The sequence below is a fragment of the Sinocyclocheilus rhinocerous genome, unplaced genomic scaffold (genome assembly GCF_001515625.1).
Source record: "Sinocyclocheilus rhinocerous isolate Xijiao unplaced genomic scaffold, SAMN03320098_v1.1 scaffold300, whole genome shotgun sequence".
NCBI classification, from domain to species: domain Eukaryota; kingdom Metazoa; phylum Chordata; class Actinopteri; order Cypriniformes; family Cyprinidae; genus Sinocyclocheilus; species Sinocyclocheilus rhinocerous.
The window spans coordinates 592,940-615,189 of record NW_015654065.1 but is presented as its reverse complement, the minus strand read 5'-3'; the positions used below and the strand labels follow the sequence as shown (position 1 = coordinate 615,189).

The window sequence follows — 22,250 nt, the reverse complement described above, 5'->3', positions numbered from 1 at the left end:
CACTTTAACATCTTTCTTAGACAACTTTTGCCCCCTTTCATCCAGACCAGCATGCACCACCTCCTCTGCCCCCTGGCTGCCTGATGTTCTCCGGGAACATCGCTCTAGACTCAGGGCTGCAGAGAGGAAGTGGTGCAAATACTACTCTACTGACCTTAGTGTATATCAGTCACTCCTCTCCTCCTTCTCTGCAAGTGTCTCTACTGCTAAAACAACATACTACCACAACAAAATTAACAACTGTTCTGACTCTCGCACGCTTTTCAAAACCTTTTCTTCTCTTCTTTGTCCTCCTCCATCCCCTGCTTCATCAACTCATACTGCTGATGACTTTGCAGTATTCTTCATAAATAAAACAAGAAGCATCAGCGACCAATTCTCCACACCACAAACTGACAAAAACTTCATAACCATACTCATTCTCTCTCCTCCTTCTCTCCACTCTCGGAGGCAGACGTTTCTAAACTTATCCTTTCCAATCATCCTACTACCTGTCCGCTTGATCCTATCCCCACTCACCTCCTTCAGGCCATTTCTTCTTCAGTTATACCCACGCTCACTCACGTTATCAACACCTCTCTTCACTCTGGTACATTTCCCACAGCATTCAAGTAGGCTCGGGGTAACCCCACTGCTTAAGAAACCCTCTCTAAATCCAGCACTATTAGAAAACTACAGACTGGTATCCCTTCTTCCGTTCATTGCAAAGACACTTGAGCGAGTTATGTTCAACCAACTCTCTATGTTTCTTGCACAGAAAAACCTCATGGACAGCAACCAATCTGGCTTCAAAAGCGGCCACTCTACTGAGACTGCACTGCTCTTGGTTACTGAAGCCCTGAGACTGGTAAGAGCAGCTTCCAAATCCTCAGTACTCATCTTGCTGGATCTGTCTGCTGCTTTTGACACAGTTAACCACCAGATCCACCTGTCCACCCTCTTGAAGATGGGCATCTCAGGAACCACACTCCAGTGGTTCAAGTCTTACCTCTCTTGTAGGTCCAACTTCTTGCTACTGGGGTTCCTCAAGGCTCAGTGCTCGGAGCACTTCTTTTCTCCATCTACATGTCATTTTTGGATTCGTCATTCAGAAGCATGGCTTTTCCTATCATTGCTATGCTGATGACACTCAACTCTACTTCTCATTCCAACCAGATGATCCGACAGTAGCTGTTTGCATTGCAGCCTGTCTGACAGACATTTCTGGCTGGATGAAGGATCATCACCTTCAACTCAACCTTGCTAAGACAGAACTGCTCATGATCTCAGTCAACCCAGCACTTCATCCTGGTCCTGCAGATTTGCTTTATACAACATTAGGAAGATTAGACCCTTCCTAACAGAGCAGACCGCACAACTCCTTGTCCAAGCTCTTACTGACCTTTTCCTGGACTGTTCCCAGCTGGTGGAACAACCTGCCTATCTCAATCCGAGCAGCTGAGTCTTTAGCCATTTTCAAAAAACATCTAAAGACCCATCTTTTTCGCTATCACCTGACCAATTAATACTAGCACTTACCTATTCTATTCTATTCTATTCTGTTCTATTCAGTCTAATTTATATATATATATATATATATATATACATATATATATATATAAACACCTTGCTATGTGCACTGTGCTAGACTAACTGAGACTTGTCACAGCACTTGTATATTGTTGCTCTCTCGTTGGTTTGATTGCTTCTACTTTGTAAGTCGCTTTGGATAAAAGCGTCTTCTAAATGTAAATGTAAATGTAAATGTAAGATATAAAGTCTGGATAAAACTGTTCTAAAAATATATATAAAAATATATCTAAAAAAATAAAAACCAACCACTGGAACATAAAATTGCCCAAAGTTTAAGAAACTCCCTTGAGAAGTGCTTTGGTCTCACTCCAAGAACATTAAGTCAGTCCAGACTATGTGATAAGAAAAGTCAAATTTCAAATTATATGAATGATTTTGGAAAGCAGAGGTTATGCAGATGGCTCAGCTCAACTTTTCTCACCATTGAGAACATGAAAATGCAATGTTTCTTCTAAAGCAGCTCATTATAGTGCTGTTGACACTGATGTGTTTCACGGACTCTCATGTATTCTCCATTACAGGATCAAAAAACATCACTTCCATTGTAAAGTTCCACTGTAGAACAGCCTTGCTTTGCTTTTCTTCTACCTTGGTGCTTTTTTGGCACCTCTATGGACCAGCTGCAACATTTTCCGTGTAGAATTACCGGGAATTTCAGGATTCGGATTGAGTTGTTTGAACTGGAATCCCTGTGTTCTTCAACGTGACCTCTTGCTTGAAGTCTAGAAGAGCTTTTGAAGGCTGTAGACTGACTTTTGTCAGGTCAAATACAAGGCTTTTATGTTTGCCACAGAGTACTTAGTGCTGTGTGTTTGGGGTGGTGCTGGTCATGGCCAAAGTAGAAGGGTGGTGGCATTGATCTTGTGATTACAGGTTGGCATGCACATCAGCTCTCCTTGCTTGAGCGTGTGTGGGCATAACACACGCTGGTACACTACACATACTCTTTATTGTGGTTGTTACGCATGTGGAAGCGTTCACACATTCCTTCTCTGCCTGTCCCTTATCTGCTACAAAAAGCAAAGCTGTAATAAACTGAGCCAACAAAACATGGCAGACCCTATGATATAAAGCATTTCTTTGCATTTTGACTCTTTAAGAGATAGTTTATCATTTACTTATCATTATGTTGTTGCAAACCTCTGATTTTCTTTATTCTGTCGAACACAAAAGGTGATGTTTTGATGTTTCAATGTTATTTGAACACCATTGACGTTCTAAATATCTTCTTTTGTGTTCCACAGAAAGAAGAAAGACAGTTATTCAGGTTTGTAGGGTATAGGCTTAGATCTCTGCCACAATTCTGCGCGCGAAAGATCATATTTTGAGCGCACAAAAGTGCATTTTGCATGCGTGCGATCTGAGTTTTGTGGAGAAAAGGTTCGTTTCGCAAAGAAAAAAATATTTTGAGCGCACGAAAATCAATTTTGCATTTAAAATAAGTTTTTGGATGTGTGCAGACGTGTGGATGCGCGTGCAACGTTTCACTAGCTTGCTCCCTTGGTGCCCGCCCTCAGTGCTCTCTAAATGCCAACAGCTCGCTTGCTCAACACAACCCAGCGTTACAATATGCCATAATTCCAGCCAATCAGAGACGAGGCTGCTAAATTCTGATTGGCTGCCTTGACAACCACTCACAACATTTCTTGCATTACCACGACAGCAGAAGAGGAAAAATACAGTGCATGCATAATTATTATGCAAGTTGATATTCTGATTATATTTTTTTCCAAGCACATTTTACCAATTCCAAACAACATCAATCTTCCAACATCCTTGTTGATCCTGGAACAACATTCCAATTAACCAATTAATCAGAATTGAGGGATAACTTTTCAGGAAATATCTGTTTTAGGCTTACGATCAGGGTTAGGTGCTTCTACACCCTTGTTAATCAGCTATCATTTCACACTGATTTTAGGAATAAATTATGGGTAGGGTTAGGTTTAGGGGTAGGGATTGGGTTTAGTCTATATTTTTGGACAGTAATGTTGATCCTGGATCAACAAAAGATGTACATGTCTTACTTGGCAAAATCCCGGCGACCGACAAGCTACGCAATATCACGTTCAAAATCGGCAATGAATCGCCTGCGATTTTGAACGCGATATTGCGTAGTTTGCCAGTGAACTACGGCTCTGTGTAGTAAATGCCGCTCCATCTGAATGCACGTGCTGGAAATTTACTACTAATCACAGAACCGGCTTTACTGACGAGATGCGCATGAAAATCGCATTTGATTATTTGCACAGCCCTACTTTGAAGGCTTCCTGTGGTTTTTCACCAACATGTAAACTATCCCTTTAAGTGCTTTTAAATGATGCATCCATAGACTTTTTACTCTGTTTGCCATTCTTTTCATGTCCTACTGTTTACAATCCTTTTTATCTAGATAGCCGCGGTACTGTTGTGTTTTCTATATATAGAGCAAGATTCGCAAGTCTCGCACTCATCTTGACATCTTGGCAACCCAGCGTCGCTCCTAATAAGTGCCAAGTTCCTCACCATTTCCCACGCCAGCCCCACCAGGAGCTACGGGACTCATTGCTCTAATCTTGCCATCCATGCGTGCCAGTTCCCCAGTCCAGCCATCCATGGCCACAATCAGAATGCCTGTCCTGGGGCCTGTGGATGTGCCCTCCAGAGTTCCGCCCGCAGCTCCATTGTCAGAGATATTAATTTGCCGCTTGGGCCCGGTTCCACCGATGTCTCCATTACACATATGACACAAGGAACCATTCAGTGTTTGTAGAGCTGTCTGAGTAATTATATTTGATTAGTTAGAGCTGTTCTCATTGAGAATGTCTGTTGCTGTTGCTTTCGACTCATCGTCAATCTTCTCAAATCACTAGTTACAGGAATATGTTGGCTTGTAGACACCCTACCAAAGCACATTTATCCATTTGCATGTGTCAGTAAAGGTCAATGAAATGCTTATTTAAGTCAAAGTTGTCTTGGATATGTTTTCAACATCTCTCCAGTCTCTAATATATGGTATAGTTAGTGTTTTAACAAACCTACAAACCAACAGAAAGGAAATCTGATGTAATCATAAATGTCTAGGGATAGTCTTGCATAAACCACCAGCTTTTCGAGCAAAATAGAATGTCCGTTTTTAATCACAAAGGTTGCAATTCAGACATGGCAGAGCTCTTAAATACAGACCATCAGTGGCGCACTGCACAGTTACCTTCAGAAGATGACAGACACGATAGAAACTACAAATAACATCCAATGGCTACTGAGTAATAAGTCTGTATTTTTGCCACAGCATCTTTCTAGAAGCCAAAAAGTACTGTTACATGCTGTTTATTGAGGGCTGTTGGTTGTATTTGTACTGTAGCTATCACAAAGAGGCATTTTCTGAGGACAGTTGAGTGTTTGAAGTTTCAATAAGTAGAATATTAATATACTGTATATTTTAAATAGTATATTGATGTATTTTTTATAATTATTTAGATTATATGTAAATATTAATATATTTTGTCTATTTTGCCTGCTTTTCTGGGTTTGCATTGCAAATTGTTTTGTACAATTTGCATTGTTTTGATCAAGTTAAATTGGCTTGCAGATATTACAGAAATATAGCATTTCATTTTAATCTCATGAAGCAGCAGCAGAATCCTCAGAATGTTTATATGGCAAGTTCATTTTGGTTTCACTTGTGTCAATAACACCACATCTTATTGCACGTGTGCAGACTAGTCTTCATGTGTTTACAAGGCTAAAATCATTTTTATAAACGGACCACTTAACATAACCAGATGAAAAAGGGCTAAAAAGCCAAACATGCATATACTTGTATAAAAAGCAAATCTAGCACAGCCTTTCAGGGTTTTGGGCCTTCCTTAGTGGTTTCTCTGAAGGAGCAGCCAGAGGCGCGGCAATGATGATGCAAGTCTGTCATTAAGGAAAAGACAGGCTGGCTTCAAATGCCACAGCTTTTGGTCCTCACAGATATTCCAAAATAGGCATCCATCTCTGTGGAGCACAGTCTTAATCAACAGGAGTCTGGTAATATGAACTCAGGGCCCCCTGGCTGTAGCATTTGTTTTGTAGAGTTCAGGGTCAGGGTAAATGTCAAAGGTCACAGCAGCAAAGTAGTAGTCTTGCCCTTTTGGCTGTGCGCCACACTGTGGTGCGATCCAACTGTGACCTCTGTGACCATTCCTTGGCTTTGCTTGAATTACAGACTTCCTCATATAACAAACAGTGAGTTGGGAATAGAGCTGTATGAGCAGCTACATAAGGCCTTTTAGTCATCTGAGACATATGGAAGGGAAATATGGGGATTTATTTAAGCTTTTCCAAACAATATTTTAATAATACAGCTGCAGAGGCTTAGTTGAGAAAAGATTAATTATTGAACTGAATGCAAAGTATATATGTTTATTATTACTTTAGTAGCCCTTGTAGAGATTTTATATATTTCCACAGAATGCAAGTGTAATTAATGTAAATGTAAACAGGAAAAATCAACAGGAAATTGACATTGGCCCTATTTTCTATAAAATAATATTTTATATATACATATTTATATAAAATAATGTTTATGAAATAAGTCCTTTATGCTCAACATGCATAACTGTTTCTATTTTAATATATATTTATTACCATAATGTTTTAATATAATATTAAAACATGAATATTATTTTAATATAATAAATGTATTAATTCTTATGAGGTTAGCAGCCATTACTCCAATCTTCAGTGTCACATGATTCTTTAGAAATCATTCTAATATGCTGATATGGTGCCCAAAAAGTGTGTATCGCCCACTTTTCCTACCATCCAATCAATTCCCAATGAATTAATCACGTTTTGTCATTAAATTTTTATGCTGTTTCATTTTGAAATGTCACATTATGGAAATAAAATGGATTCCAACATTCACTTCACTCCAATTTTCAACTTAGAAAAATTTAAATAGTTGACTGTTCTGTGTCCTCTCTGCAGGGGATGGCCTTCTCCCTGGAGGAGCGCTTGCAGCTTGGCATTCATGGCTTGTTGCCTCCTTGCTTCCTCAGCCAGGATGTGCAGGTATTGCGGGTCCTCAGAAACTACGAGCTGAAAAAGGATGACTTGGACAGGTGAGGAAATGGTGTACTGGCATCCATCCTGTTGCTGTCAGACAGTCCTGCTCCACTATAATTTCTTTGTCTCATATCGATCTGTTGTTCACTGTAACTAGATTTCACACCTATCAGATCACAGAAATAGTGTTAGATATAAGACTTACTGTTGTTGCAGACATTTGGACGATAAAAGTTGATCCTTTGTTACAGCAAGGAGTGTTTTTGTTTTTTGCTTTCTCTGTTTTTCTGAACTACAAAGCAAAGGGACATCAAGAGTTGAATACACCTGCTGGTTGACGGGACATAAAAGGCATCATCAAAGTATCATCTAAATAGCATAGAATTCATTAGCCCCTACTGTTATGCCACTCCCAAAGCAGTAGGGGATCTGTTCCCATGTTTTGCAGGCCTGGAAATTATGTTTCCGTCATATCTCAAGGCTACTAGTCGCGTAACAGTCTTTGCCAGACAGTGGATGCGATTTATTTCTGGATGGGTCTCTTTGAGTCGATTGACCCTGACCTTGGCATGCATATTACTGACTGATGGAGCAATGAGGGATTCTTTCCCAGACTATCAGAGCTATTTTGATGTTTGCTGCCTGAATTTTGTGAAGGGACGAGAAACATGCCAACATTTTTAATAAAAATATTTGAAGGGTATTTTTATCAAAGATGAAAAAAGAGAGTAAAAGCATTTATTGGCTTGGATTAGGGAGACAAATAGTTTTGACAGTTTGTTGACCAAGTACAGTATTGGCCTCTGAAACCAGTCTCTGCCATAAGCAGTGGTCAGTGGACTGAGGAGAAGTAGTGAGTAGACATTTCACAACAGAGCTAATTCATCGCATACTGTAATATACAGCTTCTCATTCTGATCCTTTGTTTGATTAATATCAAGCAGTGGGGACTGCAGAAAGCATTGCTTATGCATAATCTCTCTCTCTCTCTAGGCATATGAATAAACAAAATAAAAGCTCCTTGTGTAGTATTGACATGCGATTTGAGATTCACTTTCATTATCATACATTGGGCTTTCAGTCACTGTATTTTTGTCCTGCCTAGAAGCTGGCTTCTTTATATAATGATTGGATGAGCTCATAAATGGGGTGGTGATTTGCAACAAATGAGCAATAAATGAAACCGTGGTGACTGATGGCACTTGTTATTTAAATGCACAGATATAGGCACAGAGTTAATGGAATGTCGTGACTTGTAAGGAATAGTGTGACATTCATCTTTTTTTTTGTGAGTGTGTGTGTAGTGCAGTATGTAAATATTGTAAATTCATGGATTTGAGCTTTAAATGTAAGTAATTTCACTCTTTAGTGATTTTGGAGAAACAGCATTTTGGGGAAATATTGCATAAATGCATACAGACTACTATATATCTTGATGCGTGTTTTGCCATAATACTCAATTGTTGTCAACCTTTAGACTTTTATCAACAGGAAAAGGGCTGACACATCAGTGGGACTGCAAAATATTGAAATGATTGAAAAATCGCAAATGTACAATTCATTGATTGTACACTGACTGAACGCATTATCATATTGTGATATTTAAGTTGTTGCAGTATTGTGCAGCCTTTCACATCAGGAAGAACATTTAAGTTTGAAAGTTTGGTTGGAAAAGTTTGAAAGAAAGAGAAATGCATTAAGAAAGAAGCTGTCTATCTGATTTAAGCGTAGGATAAAGTTCCTTAAGGTCCAGAATTATCACGCTTGTTAACATAGTCTAAGCACCTCATTTTAAGTACTGCCTTCCCCTTCACAACGCCACCGCATATAGTAGGAACAGTATAAACTCTGTGAAAGCCATTACTTTCAACAGTTTATTGGGAATACATACAGCTTTACAACAGCAGTTGGCTTTGCCAAAATAGAAGACAGCCAATCCAGCCAGGTTCTAGTGTAGCTGAGTCTCAAGAATGACGTTTGGTTGACTCTCCTGAGACGCAGTTAGGTAACAAGGTGGCAAAACATCACTCACACATTTCACCCCCACAAATGCTGTCAGAACGCTGGGGTCTAAGTTATCATGACTGTCACGACAGAGCTGACAACATTCACGCAGAGTTCGATTTCTTCTCATCCCACCTTTTACAGTCCTGGTAAACATCTGTTTCCTCCTGCCTCAGGAAGGTGGGCACGCTTTTTCTGAGCCAAACAAGAGAGATATTATGCTTTTGCCTTGATGGAAAGCTCACTCGGACTGATGGGGAATGTGACGCGGTCTTGTTAATTTGGGTCAGATGTAGAACTTGAACGTATTTCTCTTAAACGTATTTCTGTAACAAGGAACTTGTGTCTAAGCTCTCTAGGGGCATTTTTGTGCACGGTGTGTATTTTTCCTAGCTTCTTGACATAAGCAGGGAAAATCCACAATTATTCTTGAGCTTTGTTTAGAAGCAGCAGTCAAGACTTTTTAATGTGAGAGTCTGGTCATCTCTGTACTACATTTTTTGGCATTTTCATGTAATTTCTTTCCTAATATGTGTGCCTCTGCCTACACTGTAAACCCAAACAATTGTTGCTATCATTATATAGTATAGTATTATATATATATATATATATATATTCATTCATTAGAATATATATATAATACTATACTATATAATACTATATAAAGCTAAATGTGTATATGAAATATGTTGAGTTGACTACAATAAGTACACCATACAAAACAAAATTAAAGACAAACAAGCTTGGGTGTTTCATTAAAGACAGAGGAAGCTGTTTAGTCTGTTTTTCTCTGACATTGTGACAGTAGCCAACCTAATAATAATAATGATAATGCTAAATGAAATCCTTTATAGTTAAAAAAAACGATGACTATTTTGGTGTCCAAGAAGGGGTATGTCAGAATGATTTCTTTAACATTTAGTGTATTATTAGTCTCTTTCATTCTGTCTCACACATTTTCTCCTCAGTCCTCATATTTTCTGTTTCTGTATACACTTTTGTCACACTCTTGTGGATGTGGGCATGTCTGTTCCTCCTTTAAGATGGTGTCACACCAGCTGAATTGTGACGGCTCAAATACGGGTAGGAGATGTCACGCTTACTGACTGTTGTTGGTGTTAAAAATTTGCCTCTTTTCTTCCATAATCACAGATTAAGAATTAAATAGGTCTGACTGATTAAACCAATTCATCTGACGTTCCCTCCGATTCCCTGTCACATATTGTATTCAAAAGCCCCATTTTGGCAGCAAACTTTAACATTAAATTTACCAGTCTATTCATCAGTCTTTGCAAACATAAGTCTGTGATGCCAACTTTAAATGGTTGGGTAGGTTTACATAAACCTCCCTTAAAGGGATAGTTCACCCAAAAGTCCATCCTAGTTCACCTCAAGCCGTCCTAGGTGTAGATGACTTTCGTCTTTCAAACAAATACAATCGGAGTTATGTTTAAAAATGTCCTGGTTCTTCCAAGCTTTATAATTGCAGTGAATAGGGGACACGATTTGAAGCACAAAAAAGTGCGTCCATCCATCATAAAGAGTGCTCCACACGGCTCTGGGGGGTTAATAAAGGCCTTCTGAAGTGAAGCAATGCGTTTGTGTAAGAAAAATATCCATGTTTAAAACTTTAATAATCACAATCTCAGACTTCCGCTGACTGTCATACATGCATTGTGAGTGGACCAGTCTCCTTTTGGCTTATATCGAAATCCAGGATATTTTTTAATGTAACTACGATTGTATTCGTCTGAAAGAAGAATGTCATATACACATAGGATAGCTTGAGGGTGATTAAATCATGGGGTAATTTTAATTTTTGCGTGATCTATCCCTTTAAATGTAGAGCATTATAATCCCAGGAAGTCCTGAAAACCCAGAAGCTACTCTCCAAACCTTGTGTCTGTCCTGCTTTCTAGCTGTAGTTGCTTTTTTCCTAGCATTTGCTGAACATTGTTATAAAATGTCCTTTAGTGCATTTTGACGTGTTTATGTTCTACTTTCTTACAGATACGTCTTTCTGATGGGCCTTCAGGACCGTAATGAGAAGCTGTTTTACCGAGTCTTGACCTCAGACATAGAGAGATTCATGCCCATTGTGTACACGCCTACAGTTGGCCTAGCATGCCAGCAGTACGGTCTTACCTTCAGGAGACCTAGGTAAGAGACTGCTGAACATAATTTAATTAGTTTTTATAGTTAAGTTCTTTCTCCTTCAACACGGTCCTTAAGCAAACACATCCATCCGACTGACAGATTTTCTTTCAGCTCCTGGCATTGTTTCTCTGATTTTTGAATTGTTCTACAAATCATTGAATATCTCGCCTCCAGGCAAACGAAACTGAACGCCTCTGGAAAGTTTAAACATCTGCCTGGAGAGTTAAATATACATCCTGTCATTACAGAAATCTATTGTATGATGGAATTTGGAGACTGTGCTGTCAGATTTTTTTGACTCCTTGAAGTATATGCCAGTATAAATAAGCATAACCTTTAGTTCATTGATGAGCTGGGCATATGTTGTGAGATTGTTGTTATCATTCTCGGCTTCCTTTGCTGGTTCAACTTGTAATTAGCAGCCATTATCACCCATTTTATCTATCAAATTATGCCTCTTTTTTCCTTTTTTCCCTTAATGCTCTACTTTGTGGAGTGAGTTAGGTCTGGACATGATCAAAAATAAGAATGCGTTTCAAGTCTTTTCATTGTTTTCAGTGATTCATTTTGAGGGATTTCCTAGGATCCTCAAATGAGGGGAAATTTTAGAGCATTCCACACCCTCAACGTTACACAAGAGCCTTCCACAATCTCCCTGAATGCAAAGTATTTGGAAAGAATGCCTAGCAGGCTCATTACTTCTGATTTTGTGATATAGGACAGTGGTTCTTAACTGGTGGATTGCAACCCAAAAATGTGCCCCAGGTCTGTTCTGATAGGGTGGAAGGACAGCAGGGGGAAAACTAGGTAAATGCAACTAACCATATAATTGTGCATTGTTAGGATAGCGGGATGAATAGAAGTAAAATGAAGGAGAAAAGATTTCCATATCTTTTGTTGATGACTGTGTGTCCAATCAAACTACTGTGTTTTTGGTGCCAATTCATCATTCACTTGATAATATTACTAATATTTCTTGAATATTTGACCCAGTGTTTGTTTCGCATGTTAAAAAGATGAACATTCCAAAAATGAATATTCTGTTAATCTGTCGTCATTTACTCACCCTTGTTGTCCCAAACCTTTACTTTGCACACATATATATGCTGTTACACAGCATTTGAACTGTATTTATGAAAATAATTTTTAAGTTTAAGAACTGTTTCAACATTGCATCAACTACTGATGAACACATTCATTTTTATTTGAATGATCACTCAGTAGGTTATTGAACCATGTACTACTGTGTCTTTGGAAGGCTTTTGTCTTTCAAACACATTAAAATGCACAAATTCACATTATTAATTTTTTTTTCTTTGTAATGCATGGATTCCTGAACTTTTTTGTCATCTGAACCTCTTTCAACTAATATCTTAAGTACCCCTGAGACTTTAAAATAAATATTTTAATAATTAAGTACAGCATTTGCATGTTCACGGTTCTCTGACATTGCTTAATGGTCACGTGACCTGCAGGTAAACATAAAATATTTAGTCTTTTTTTAGTAAGTGTTTTGTTTTGATTGTTGCTACTTTAAAATTATTTATTTTGATTTTACATTTTTATGATTTAATTAATTATTAGCTTTTCATTAAACTTACAAACCCACTGCAGTTCCTTTACAAACCCCAGTTTGGGAAACCTTGACATAATGTAATGTTTAATGCACGTTGGCCTGATAATTTATATTCTAAATAAATATATTTAATATATAAACAACATATTTTTCTGAAATACATACATGCATGTGTGTGTATTTATATACATAATAAATATACACAGCATACATACATATACTATGTAAACAAAAACTTTTATTTTGGATGCGATTAATCATGATTAATCATTTGACAGCACTAATATATATATAGATATATACACACACACACATATATACGTATATATGTACACCCCCTCGTTTTAAATATTGCTCACTTTAAACAGAAAACAAACAAGTGATTTGATTCTTCTCTTTGGAGCAAATCTCTTTTTTTGTATGTACACTGACACAAATGTCCCCAAAGACTCCCTCATGGGTGTTAAACGTGTCACCACCAGGTTGGAGCAACAATCTCAAATTAGAGCGCTAATCACAACAATGTGAAATGCACAGTGTGAGGTGCTGCTGGGTATTATTGCCTTGAATCTCACACTCAGACAAAAGACTGCAGCAGTGTGTTCCAGTTACATTTTACATTAAGTGCTCAGCCAGGCATTTTACAGGTATTAACTGAATGTTAATAAGAATATATTGAGAAAGTCTTTCAGAGAATTAATGGACTGGGGGAAAAAGTACAGGTAAATTAATTTGCATTGTATTTAACAGAAACAGAAATAACAACAAGACAACATACTGCATAACAAATAACAAAAGACAACATACTGCGTAATAAACCAGTTTCTTATCACTCAGGATAACCAGACTTTACAAAAGCTTGTTGAAATTTACCATGCCAGCTTTCCTGTGTGTGTCCAGAAGGGTTCATAACAAATCTTTGAACCCAACATAGTGGCTCAGTGTGAGTTGACCTTCTGCAGTGATGGTTTAAAGAGATATTCTTGCTGACCCTTTTGTCCCACCATTGATCTTCTAGTGAACACTAGTGAACAGAACAGACTAAAGAATTTCAAATTTCTGAGGGTGAACTTTCTGGTGAAATGTCAGAGGTGTTGTCTGGGAATGTTGACAAATAGGTATGAATGGCCTTTCCGTGACCTCTCGACTAAGTTGCTAACTAAATGCAAATTAATTAACGTTTTTAGTGTATTACTAAGTTTAAAAAATAATCTTTTAAAGAGATCTTTCTACAGCTGCATCATTATGGATTTGGAATAAAAAAAAAAAAACTCACGTTGTCTCATAGTTAAGATCATTTTGGCTAGATTCTGAGTAAGAGAGGTTTGCAGTTGCAGCTCCAAAGGTCAAAACTGCAGTTGTCTAATTGCTTAGGTGTAAAACACAGTCTAATTACAGTAGTTTATTGACCTGTTTAGAAAGGCAACATGAATTAAGTGTGTGGTCAGAAATCTTTCCTGTTATTATTCCTCAGGTAATGACAGAGAGATTTCTTATAGGACTTGTCATTTATGCAGAATATAGGGTGGACATGTCTCCTTAAACTTTGTGGCCCCCATAAAGAGGTTTAAAACTTGCACTCTTTCATTTGGCCCCCCCCCCCACACACACACACACACACACTCTTAAGATCAGATCGATGAGCATCTAGGACTTTAGAAACTCCCTTTCCCTTCATTTACACCCTGTTTTGAGAGAGCAGTTGTATCTTTTCACAGGAATCGCGTTGAGCGGTTGATTACTGGGTTCCGGAAAGCCATCAGTTTAAGATGTATTCTTGCATTTAAAAAAAATGGGAATAAAGTTTGGAATTACAAGGATTTGACAAACAATATGGCAAAACATTTGGGATTAATTCTCTTGCTGATTTTGTGGACATTGTGAAACAATTTGGAGCTATAGGCTTGGTGGGGTATAAAAATCACATCCAGAGTAAACACGCGGCTGTAGGTTGTGTAAAGTTTAATTTCTCTCTCGGTTCCATGTGATATATATATACTTAATGTAAAATCGTAATGTCACACTTTGTGCTTAGCTTGTTACTGCTACCCTTTTTTAACGTTGTCTACAGTCACTAGACGCCCTGGAGACATGAATTTTAGGCCTTCTTGATCCAATTGCACTGTGGTGGACATCACAAATTATGGAAGATATATACACAGTACTTTTGTCTTTCTCTTGTTCTGTGTTGTATTGTGACCTTTGGGTGTCTGCAACACATTGTGATTTGAAGCCACAGTGATATATAGTAGATTTTGTTAAAAGTCTGTGCAATATTCAATGTTACCCAATTCCGGGCCAATGTTTCTCTGTAACAAATCATTGAAATTGGCCGTTGAAATTGGTTGTTGAGATTCCTTTCCTCCTTGTAAAATTGTGGAACCTTGCCCTAAAGCGAGTGAGGCTGGTGAAAGAAATAAGGTGTACCGTTGGCAGTTTTGGTTGATATAGTTGTTCATGATGAAGAGTTTTTATGGTGTTATTTCCACATTTTTTTTTTTGAGGCAAAATTTTTAAATATGAAGTTGCCTTGTTTAGAGTGTACTGTAGCTTTCAGTGTACACCAGACCTCTTGAAGATGCATTTGAGCTATACATCCCTTTATAGTCCTAAAAGGATTTGAGGAACCCCCTCTCCAAGGGAGCATCAAGGCAGCTGACACAGTGACTCTCACATAATACACTGTTCTGACCTCAAGGTTAACAATGCACATTTACCAGGTTTTAGTGTCAGCTCTTATAAAGTGGGCAATAAAGTATATCACACAGAGAAAAACAGGTGTTGTACACGCAAACAATGTTGTAATAATTATTTGCATTTTTATATACTCTTAAACCCGTGGTCTTCAGTCTCAGAGGCCAAAAAAATCACAGTCCAGATGTTTTATTTTAGGTTAGCTGTTGATCCAGATGTGTTAGTCTGGGTCCATGCCATTTAAAAAAAAAAAAATTTTTGGAGGTTGTTTTAATTTCCAGTCACCTTGGCAAGAAGCTTTTGCTTATTGGTTGGGTGGATTCTAAAAAGACATTGAAAACATCTTCATTTTAAAGTAGTGTAGCAAATTTAAGCAGTGTTTAGCAAAACATAAATCTTGCATAACAAGCAATCTGTAATAACATTTGTAAGAGGTCGTAGCCATGTGCACCATTATTTGTCAGTGATAAGAATATTTTGATAATGTTATGAAAGCATTTTCACCTGTTTTGCAGAGATAAGACATTATACCATGATCTATGTTTAACAAATCTCATAATGCTTGTTGTCTGTTGTTTTAAGATTATATAGGAATGCATGAGGCTTGGATTTAGTGTCATTATGCAATTATTGTTTTGTTTTGATTGTTTTTTCCATGGAAAAGCTCATGAAAGCACAGTTCAGTTGGATGAAATTGGTAAATATGAAAGCAAAGTTAACTTAAATGTTCAGAATTTATGGCTGGAAGATATTAAAGGAATATTTTACCCCAAAATGAACATCCTGAAATTAATTTACTCAACCTACGAGTCATATGAATTGGACTGAATGAATCGTTTACAAACTAGACTAGTCTAGTTCCCAGAATTATCAGTGAATGACAACTTAAATACTGTTCTTTCAGTTCCAGGTGCACTTGCTGAATATATTACTTTTAGGGTCCTTTCATTGTAACTGCATGGAAAAAACCCCAGCATATTATTACAAATGTCAATTTATTACAAAGAACGTCATACAATAATGAATTCATTTTTGGACAAACTTTAATCTCTTTAAACCTAGTGTGCAGGAAAAAAAACTCTTTATATGAAGTTTAGTACTAAGTCAAGCTCCAGACTCCGGTCTGCCTGTACTGTTTCTCTGAAATGAAGCGAAGTAGGGAAGTCACAGCACAAAGTCTTTGGCCTGACCGTAAAGAGATCTTTTAATAGTTTGGGAATGAATTGAAGATGCCAGAGTGTGTTTAATAAGAGCTTGTGAAACACTATGCAGCGTGCTAGGATTTTCTCAAGGGGAGGAAAGAGCTCTCTTTTGCAGGCTCTCTTGCAGTGCAGAACACTATTGCAGCGTTTTATAACTCTGTGTGGTGTCATATTTAAAAAAGGCCCTGTCCAATAGGTCGCTGTGCTGACGCTTCTACATTTAATTTTAGTGCCTTATTATTTTATCAGCTGCAATAAGTCCAACAACTCCTGTGGGAAAGCAGAATCTCAGCCTGAACAGACTTTAAATGTTATTTAGTTAAATAAATAAGCCTGTGGGCAATTTTGCTCCTTGAAACTGTGGGAAAGTAACCTTTAGGGACAAAAACTCAGACGTTCTTCAGCTCATTAATCTCTACTTGTCATGTTGCTCATTTTCTTTTTAGCAAATCTGTTGACGTTTGGTTCCGGATGCAAACTCATAAATAATAACGTTGGCAGTTTTGGTTGATATAGTTGTTCATGATGAAGAGTTTTTATGGTGTTATTTCCACATGGAAGTATCCAGCAATGGAATACTGTGGTAATAATATTAAATAAGACTGAAAATTAGAGAACATTTTTAAGTTATTAAGTGCTAGTACAGATGCCAGAGCAATTTAAAAAACCATTTGTGTTATATTGTAACATTATACTTGCTTTTATTGTCGTTTTTGATCAATTTAATGCATCCCTGTTGAATAAAAGTATTAATTTCTTTTAAAAAATATCATAGTGACCCCAGACATCTGAATGGCAGTGTAAGTCTTCAATCATAATGGACATTTTTTTTTTTGAGGCAAAATTTTTAAATATGAAGTTGCCTTGTTTAGAGTGTACTGTATGTGTAACAGGACATTTTAAATTCAGATTTATCTTTCCGTCTAAAGTGGATAGAACCCAAAACTGTTTGTAGATGTGAATACCACACATACAGGTAAGACTTGTGGCCTTAAAAACCTGTAAAATTTTGTGGGACATTATTAAAGCATTTATGTTTCCTGTAAGTGCATTTAGTCTTGGAGTTTTATAACTTGGAAGGCATCGAGAGGTTGCACATCACTCCAGTACTTCAAAAAGGGTGACGTGCAAAATTGCTGAATAAATTGTATCTCAGGATGGTAATCACATTTAATGAGGACACAAAAAGCATGACAGGCATTTCAGCAAAAATGAAATTGCGTGACCGGAGGTAAAAAAAAAAAAAGTAACTCTTCTGTGTCAATTTACCTCTCCATTTGTCAATATAATTCTGATATGTGGAAGTTTGTCATCATTAAAACTTTGGTGTCAGACTTATTTTTTGCTCGCATCTCCATGGCGACAAAATTTTGGAGAAATGTGAACATCATGGACCACCATGCCATGCTAGCAGTGGATGGATAATTCGATTGCATATGGCAAACTCTTTAGCTGTTATTTGATGTTTACAATGGTTTTTAAGATTTTTGTGTTGCTCTACTGTGATTATGAAATCTTTTTTTATATGCAGTGCACCTTGCCCATGCATGTTGTTTGAATAGACCTTTTCTTTGAATATTCATTCTCATTAGACACATAAACACAGCTGTTCAAGATGATTCGGATGCTTTGCTTAGGGGAAATTGGCAGTAATCATCGCACTATAGCAGAGATTCAATGGGCACCGTGGGTGCAGCACACCCACAGTCAACAGAGAAGGCTTTGGAATATATTGTTGATGTATTTGTTTGGAAAAGCCTTTACCTAAATAAACATGTCATGAACAATTCAGGGTGTTTTTCAAATTTTCTGTTTGATTATAGGATTTGTCCACTTTGCACCTAACCCAAGCCTTCTCACTTGTACCCACATGCCAAAAGTGAAGATGCATGATTGAATCCGATGTAAAATGGGGTGGGGAATGTCTAGTGGAATTTTTAAACCCCTTAAAGAACAAACCATGAATGATCACCATTGTGTCCTGACACTGAACCTGGTTTAAGGAGACTGTCCATGCACTTACTGTATCTTTCTTCGGATAAAAATGTCAGCTAAATGACATCTTCGTAAATGTTTCTTATAAGTTTATGGAAACTTTGACTAGCTCTGCGTGACTCCATTGCGATATAATTGGTGATGACGGTTAAGAATGTTTTCTCAACTGAGCTGAAAATCTGGGGAAATTCTTATTGCCAGTTTTATCATGGCTGCTCGAAATTATGCAATATTATTGTGTGACATTCTGAATGAATTTTACAGAAATACATATATGTGTGTATATCGGTAATGTTGTTTTTTATTAATTATTAATGTTATCAAAAATAACTAAAACATTTAAAATAATAATAAAAACATAAATCCAATAATCACAAAGAGCTTTGTGATTTAAGTCTCAAATCAGAATTTATCACAAAATTCTAACAATAAATGCAGTTTTGACACTGTGGCGTGACAGATCGCTGTAGCACCTCAGTTCAAGCAGCATAAACTATTTATTTATTTTTTTTATTTTTATTTTTTTTATCTCTGTAGGAGTCAAAGTTTAGATAATCTTAATCTATTTTGAGTATGATGTATTTTTTTGTTTTCCACTAAATTATCAAATCTTGTATATTGTACTATTTCGCATGAACCTTACATTAATCTTCTGTTGAAATGGGGTCCGATGAGACATGTGAATTGCATTAACAGTGATTTGTGTACAGTTGTCCCACAAGACACTGTTATATTTTACATGCTTGTAGAAAATGCAGCCCACATTCATCTATAAAATATAGCAAATCTGTACAATCCATAAATCATAGTCACACAAGCAATATTTAATAATGCTGTAACTTTGCCTTTTATATAATTTCCAAGGCTCTCTGAATTAACTTTCCTTAAAAGAGTCTCTGTGTGGTCAGACACAGCTAATACTATTTTCATATGGGATGTTAGTGCAGCTTTGGCCTTTGTTGCAGAGTAGAAGCCATCTTGTGGCACAATGAGCCGTTTACGTTATTTTGATGTTGCCTTTTAAGCATGTCAGCTGTTTCATAGCCAACGTTACGCCAAAACGCAACAATTCCTGCATGGTAATTGATGGAAAAATGGAGCATGGCTGTAATTTATCTGTCCTTTTTACTTTGACTGCAGAGGGCTTATTCCATTAGCATTGTGTGTGTGTGTGTGTGTGTTTCACTGTTATGTAAGCTTGGGTAATTTGACTCTTCTGGTTGTCTGGATGCCGGGTCGAGGAACTGTCTGTGACTCCCACAAGTATAGACAGGCAGCCCCCTCTGACCCACAGACATTCAAATACATCTGATTTGCACCACGTTTTATTGAAGGAGGAAGGCCAGTACCATCTACACACACTTTTATCATTGTATTTATTCCTTTCTAGCAGTCTTTTTTCATCTAAAAGCCCTCAGCTGTGTCTGGACTGCTCATAATGAGAGCAACGCAAACCTCAGACTAGCACTCGATGTCTGACGATGATGGTCTGGGATTATAATTCTCTGATTTAAGGAGCTGAAATGGCTTTGCACTTTGCACAGGCTTTAAGGAAAAGGGTGGTGGGTTCAGAGAGATGAACGTCTCATGCAATACGCTTCTCTTACTGGAAAAGAGGAAAGTTTGGCTGCCGTCGGCGGCTGGGTGGAGAGGAGTCTATTGTTGCTGCTAGTGGCCCGCATAGAGCAGAGGAGAGGGAGTTGGAAAGAACGGATGGTATGTTTGTCCAGCTGATTCTTCGTTTTTCATCTGCGTCCCCCCATCTCGTTCCAGCCAAGCACTTTTCCATCCCTCAGAGCACACGCACGCCCTTGCACACTCCCACACAGCGCTCTCACAGATTTTAGGCTCTCTGTTTTATTGTTAGTGGATTGTGTCCCCACAATGACGTTTGAAGCAAGATGATGTTTGCAGAACTTACATTTTTCACCACGTGCTCTGGGCACATTTCCATTTGCCAACTCGGTAAATATCACAGGGGGTTCATAAAGATGGAACTTAAATCTGCCCTTCCTTTCAAAGACCAGATGCCCAGTACTGTGCATAATAATCAGCTGAGACCATCCCTTACGAAAATTAACCATGGTTTTAATGTAGTAAAAGTGTAGCAACCATGTGTATTGATTACCATTTGTATAACCACAGTTTTACCACAAATTCCATGGTTAAACTATAGTTAGTGTAGCAAAAGCATGGTTAATTTGTAGTTACCATGGTAGTAACCATGGTTCCCTTTCAGTCGGTCACTACGAGTCACGTCGTGACCGACGAATTGGGATATCGCTTCAATAGACCAATCTACTTCGAGTGTAAACTAAACGAGCCAATGCACATTGGCATGCAATTATTGCATCCAGCTGCCGCTGATCACAGCGTGAGTATAATAAGGCAGCAGGTGCAATGCATACCAGCTTTTCGCTTCGGAGCCGAGCGACAACATCGTTCTGCTCTATGTTTATTTCGAGAACTACGAGTTCAGCACGCTCTCGGAAGCTTTCTGTGTTGGCGAGACGGCGCTTCAGCGGTGGTCGTTCCAGTGTCGAGTGGGCTGCCCACTTCAGGCTGCACTACCCCCTGTCATGTTGCAAAGCGGCCATCTCCCCTGTGCGCCTCAGCACTAAAAGAGCAAATTTCTCTAAAAGAGCTACACGGGTGCGTCTTTATAAAGACGACGGATCGTCCTTATAAGGATGCCGTTTCACCCGTGCGTTTCTGGGTGCGGTCGTTACCTGGCACCGGGTGATGGTCACGATCGCTGCCTCACGTGTCTGGGCATTAAGCACGCTGAGGTGGCCTTCGTGGATGAGTCATGTTCTCATTGCGGGAAGATGACCATCTCGGAGCTGCGAACCAGGCTCCACTACTCGCAAGGGGGCGGAGTCCCGTTGCCGATGCCGCGATCTGGGGCTCGTTCTGGCGGAAGGCAGACGAGAACCACTTCCAGCAGTAGCGCGGGCGGTTTGAGGGTTACAGTGATGGCAAACCCCGCAGGGAACCAACCCTCTGGGGACCATCACTCCTCTTGCTCCTCCGATCCAGTGGAGCGACCCACGGAACGCGCTGGGCCCTCTTTAAAGAGCGTACCAGCGGTATCCAGTGGACCTCCCCCCGACCAGATGTCGATCTCAGCATCGGAGGGAGAGCTGTCCGATGAGGATTCGGCCACGCTGCCGCCCTCCGGGACGGTGGCAAAGCCTGAATCGGATCCGGAGATGACAGCTATGCTTTCCCGGGCCGCCGAAAGGGTCGGGCTCGAGTGGAAACCTCCACCGCGTCCCGAGCCCTCAAGGCTGGATGATTGGTTTCTCGGGGTGGCTCGCGCTGGTTCTCAGCGCCCCCCCCTGGTGCCTTTCTTCCCGGAGGTGCATGACGAGCTCACCAGGTCGTGGACGGCACCTTTTACTGCCAGAAACCGGCCGGCGGGCTCCTCCTCCCTCACCACCCTCGACGGCGGTGCAGCGAAGGGGTATTCGGCGATCCCCCCGGTGGAGCGGGCGGTAGCGATGCAATTGTGTCCTAAGTCCGCCTCCTCCTGGCGGGGAGACCCGGTACTTCCTTCCCGGGCCTGTAGGCATTCGTCTGGTCTAACCGGCAGTGCCTATACGGCTTGCGGGGAAGCTGCTTCCGCCTTACACGCTATGGCGTTACTGCAGGTGCACCAGGCTAAGGCACTGAAGGACCTGCACGAGGGTGGTCACGATCCGGAAGTTCTGAAAGAGCTCCGAACCGCCACTGACCTCGCGCTCCGAGAAACGAAGGTCACCGCGAGTTCTCTGGGTCGTGCGATGTCCACGCTTGTGGTCCAGGAGCGCCATCTCTGGCTGTGTCTGGCAGACATGAGGGACACCGACAAGGTTCGGTTCCTCAATTCCCCTGTGTCCCAGACCGGCCTCTTCGGCGACGCAGTCGAGAGCTTTGCCCAGCAGTTCTCGGCTGCCCAGAAGCAGACTGAGGCGATCCGACACATCCTGCCCCGGCGGGCAGCTGCTGCCTCCACCCGTCCGCCGGCTGCAGCG

General features: G+C 39.5%; 1 protein-coding gene across 1 annotated transcript in view; it reads left to right on the top strand.

Moving 5' to 3' along the window:
• me1 (malic enzyme 1, NADP(+)-dependent, cytosolic) overlaps positions 1–22,250 on the top strand; it is a 92,112-nt gene that overhangs the window by 25,290 nt on the left and 44,572 nt on the right. Inside the window, exons 2-3 of the mRNA XM_016523453.1 lie at positions 6,529–6,662; positions 10,621–10,770. Of these exons, the coding sequence (XP_016378939.1) occupies positions 6,529–6,662; positions 10,621–10,770 (284 nt within the window). The remainder of the gene's footprint in view (positions 1–6,528; positions 6,663–10,620; positions 10,771–22,250) is intronic.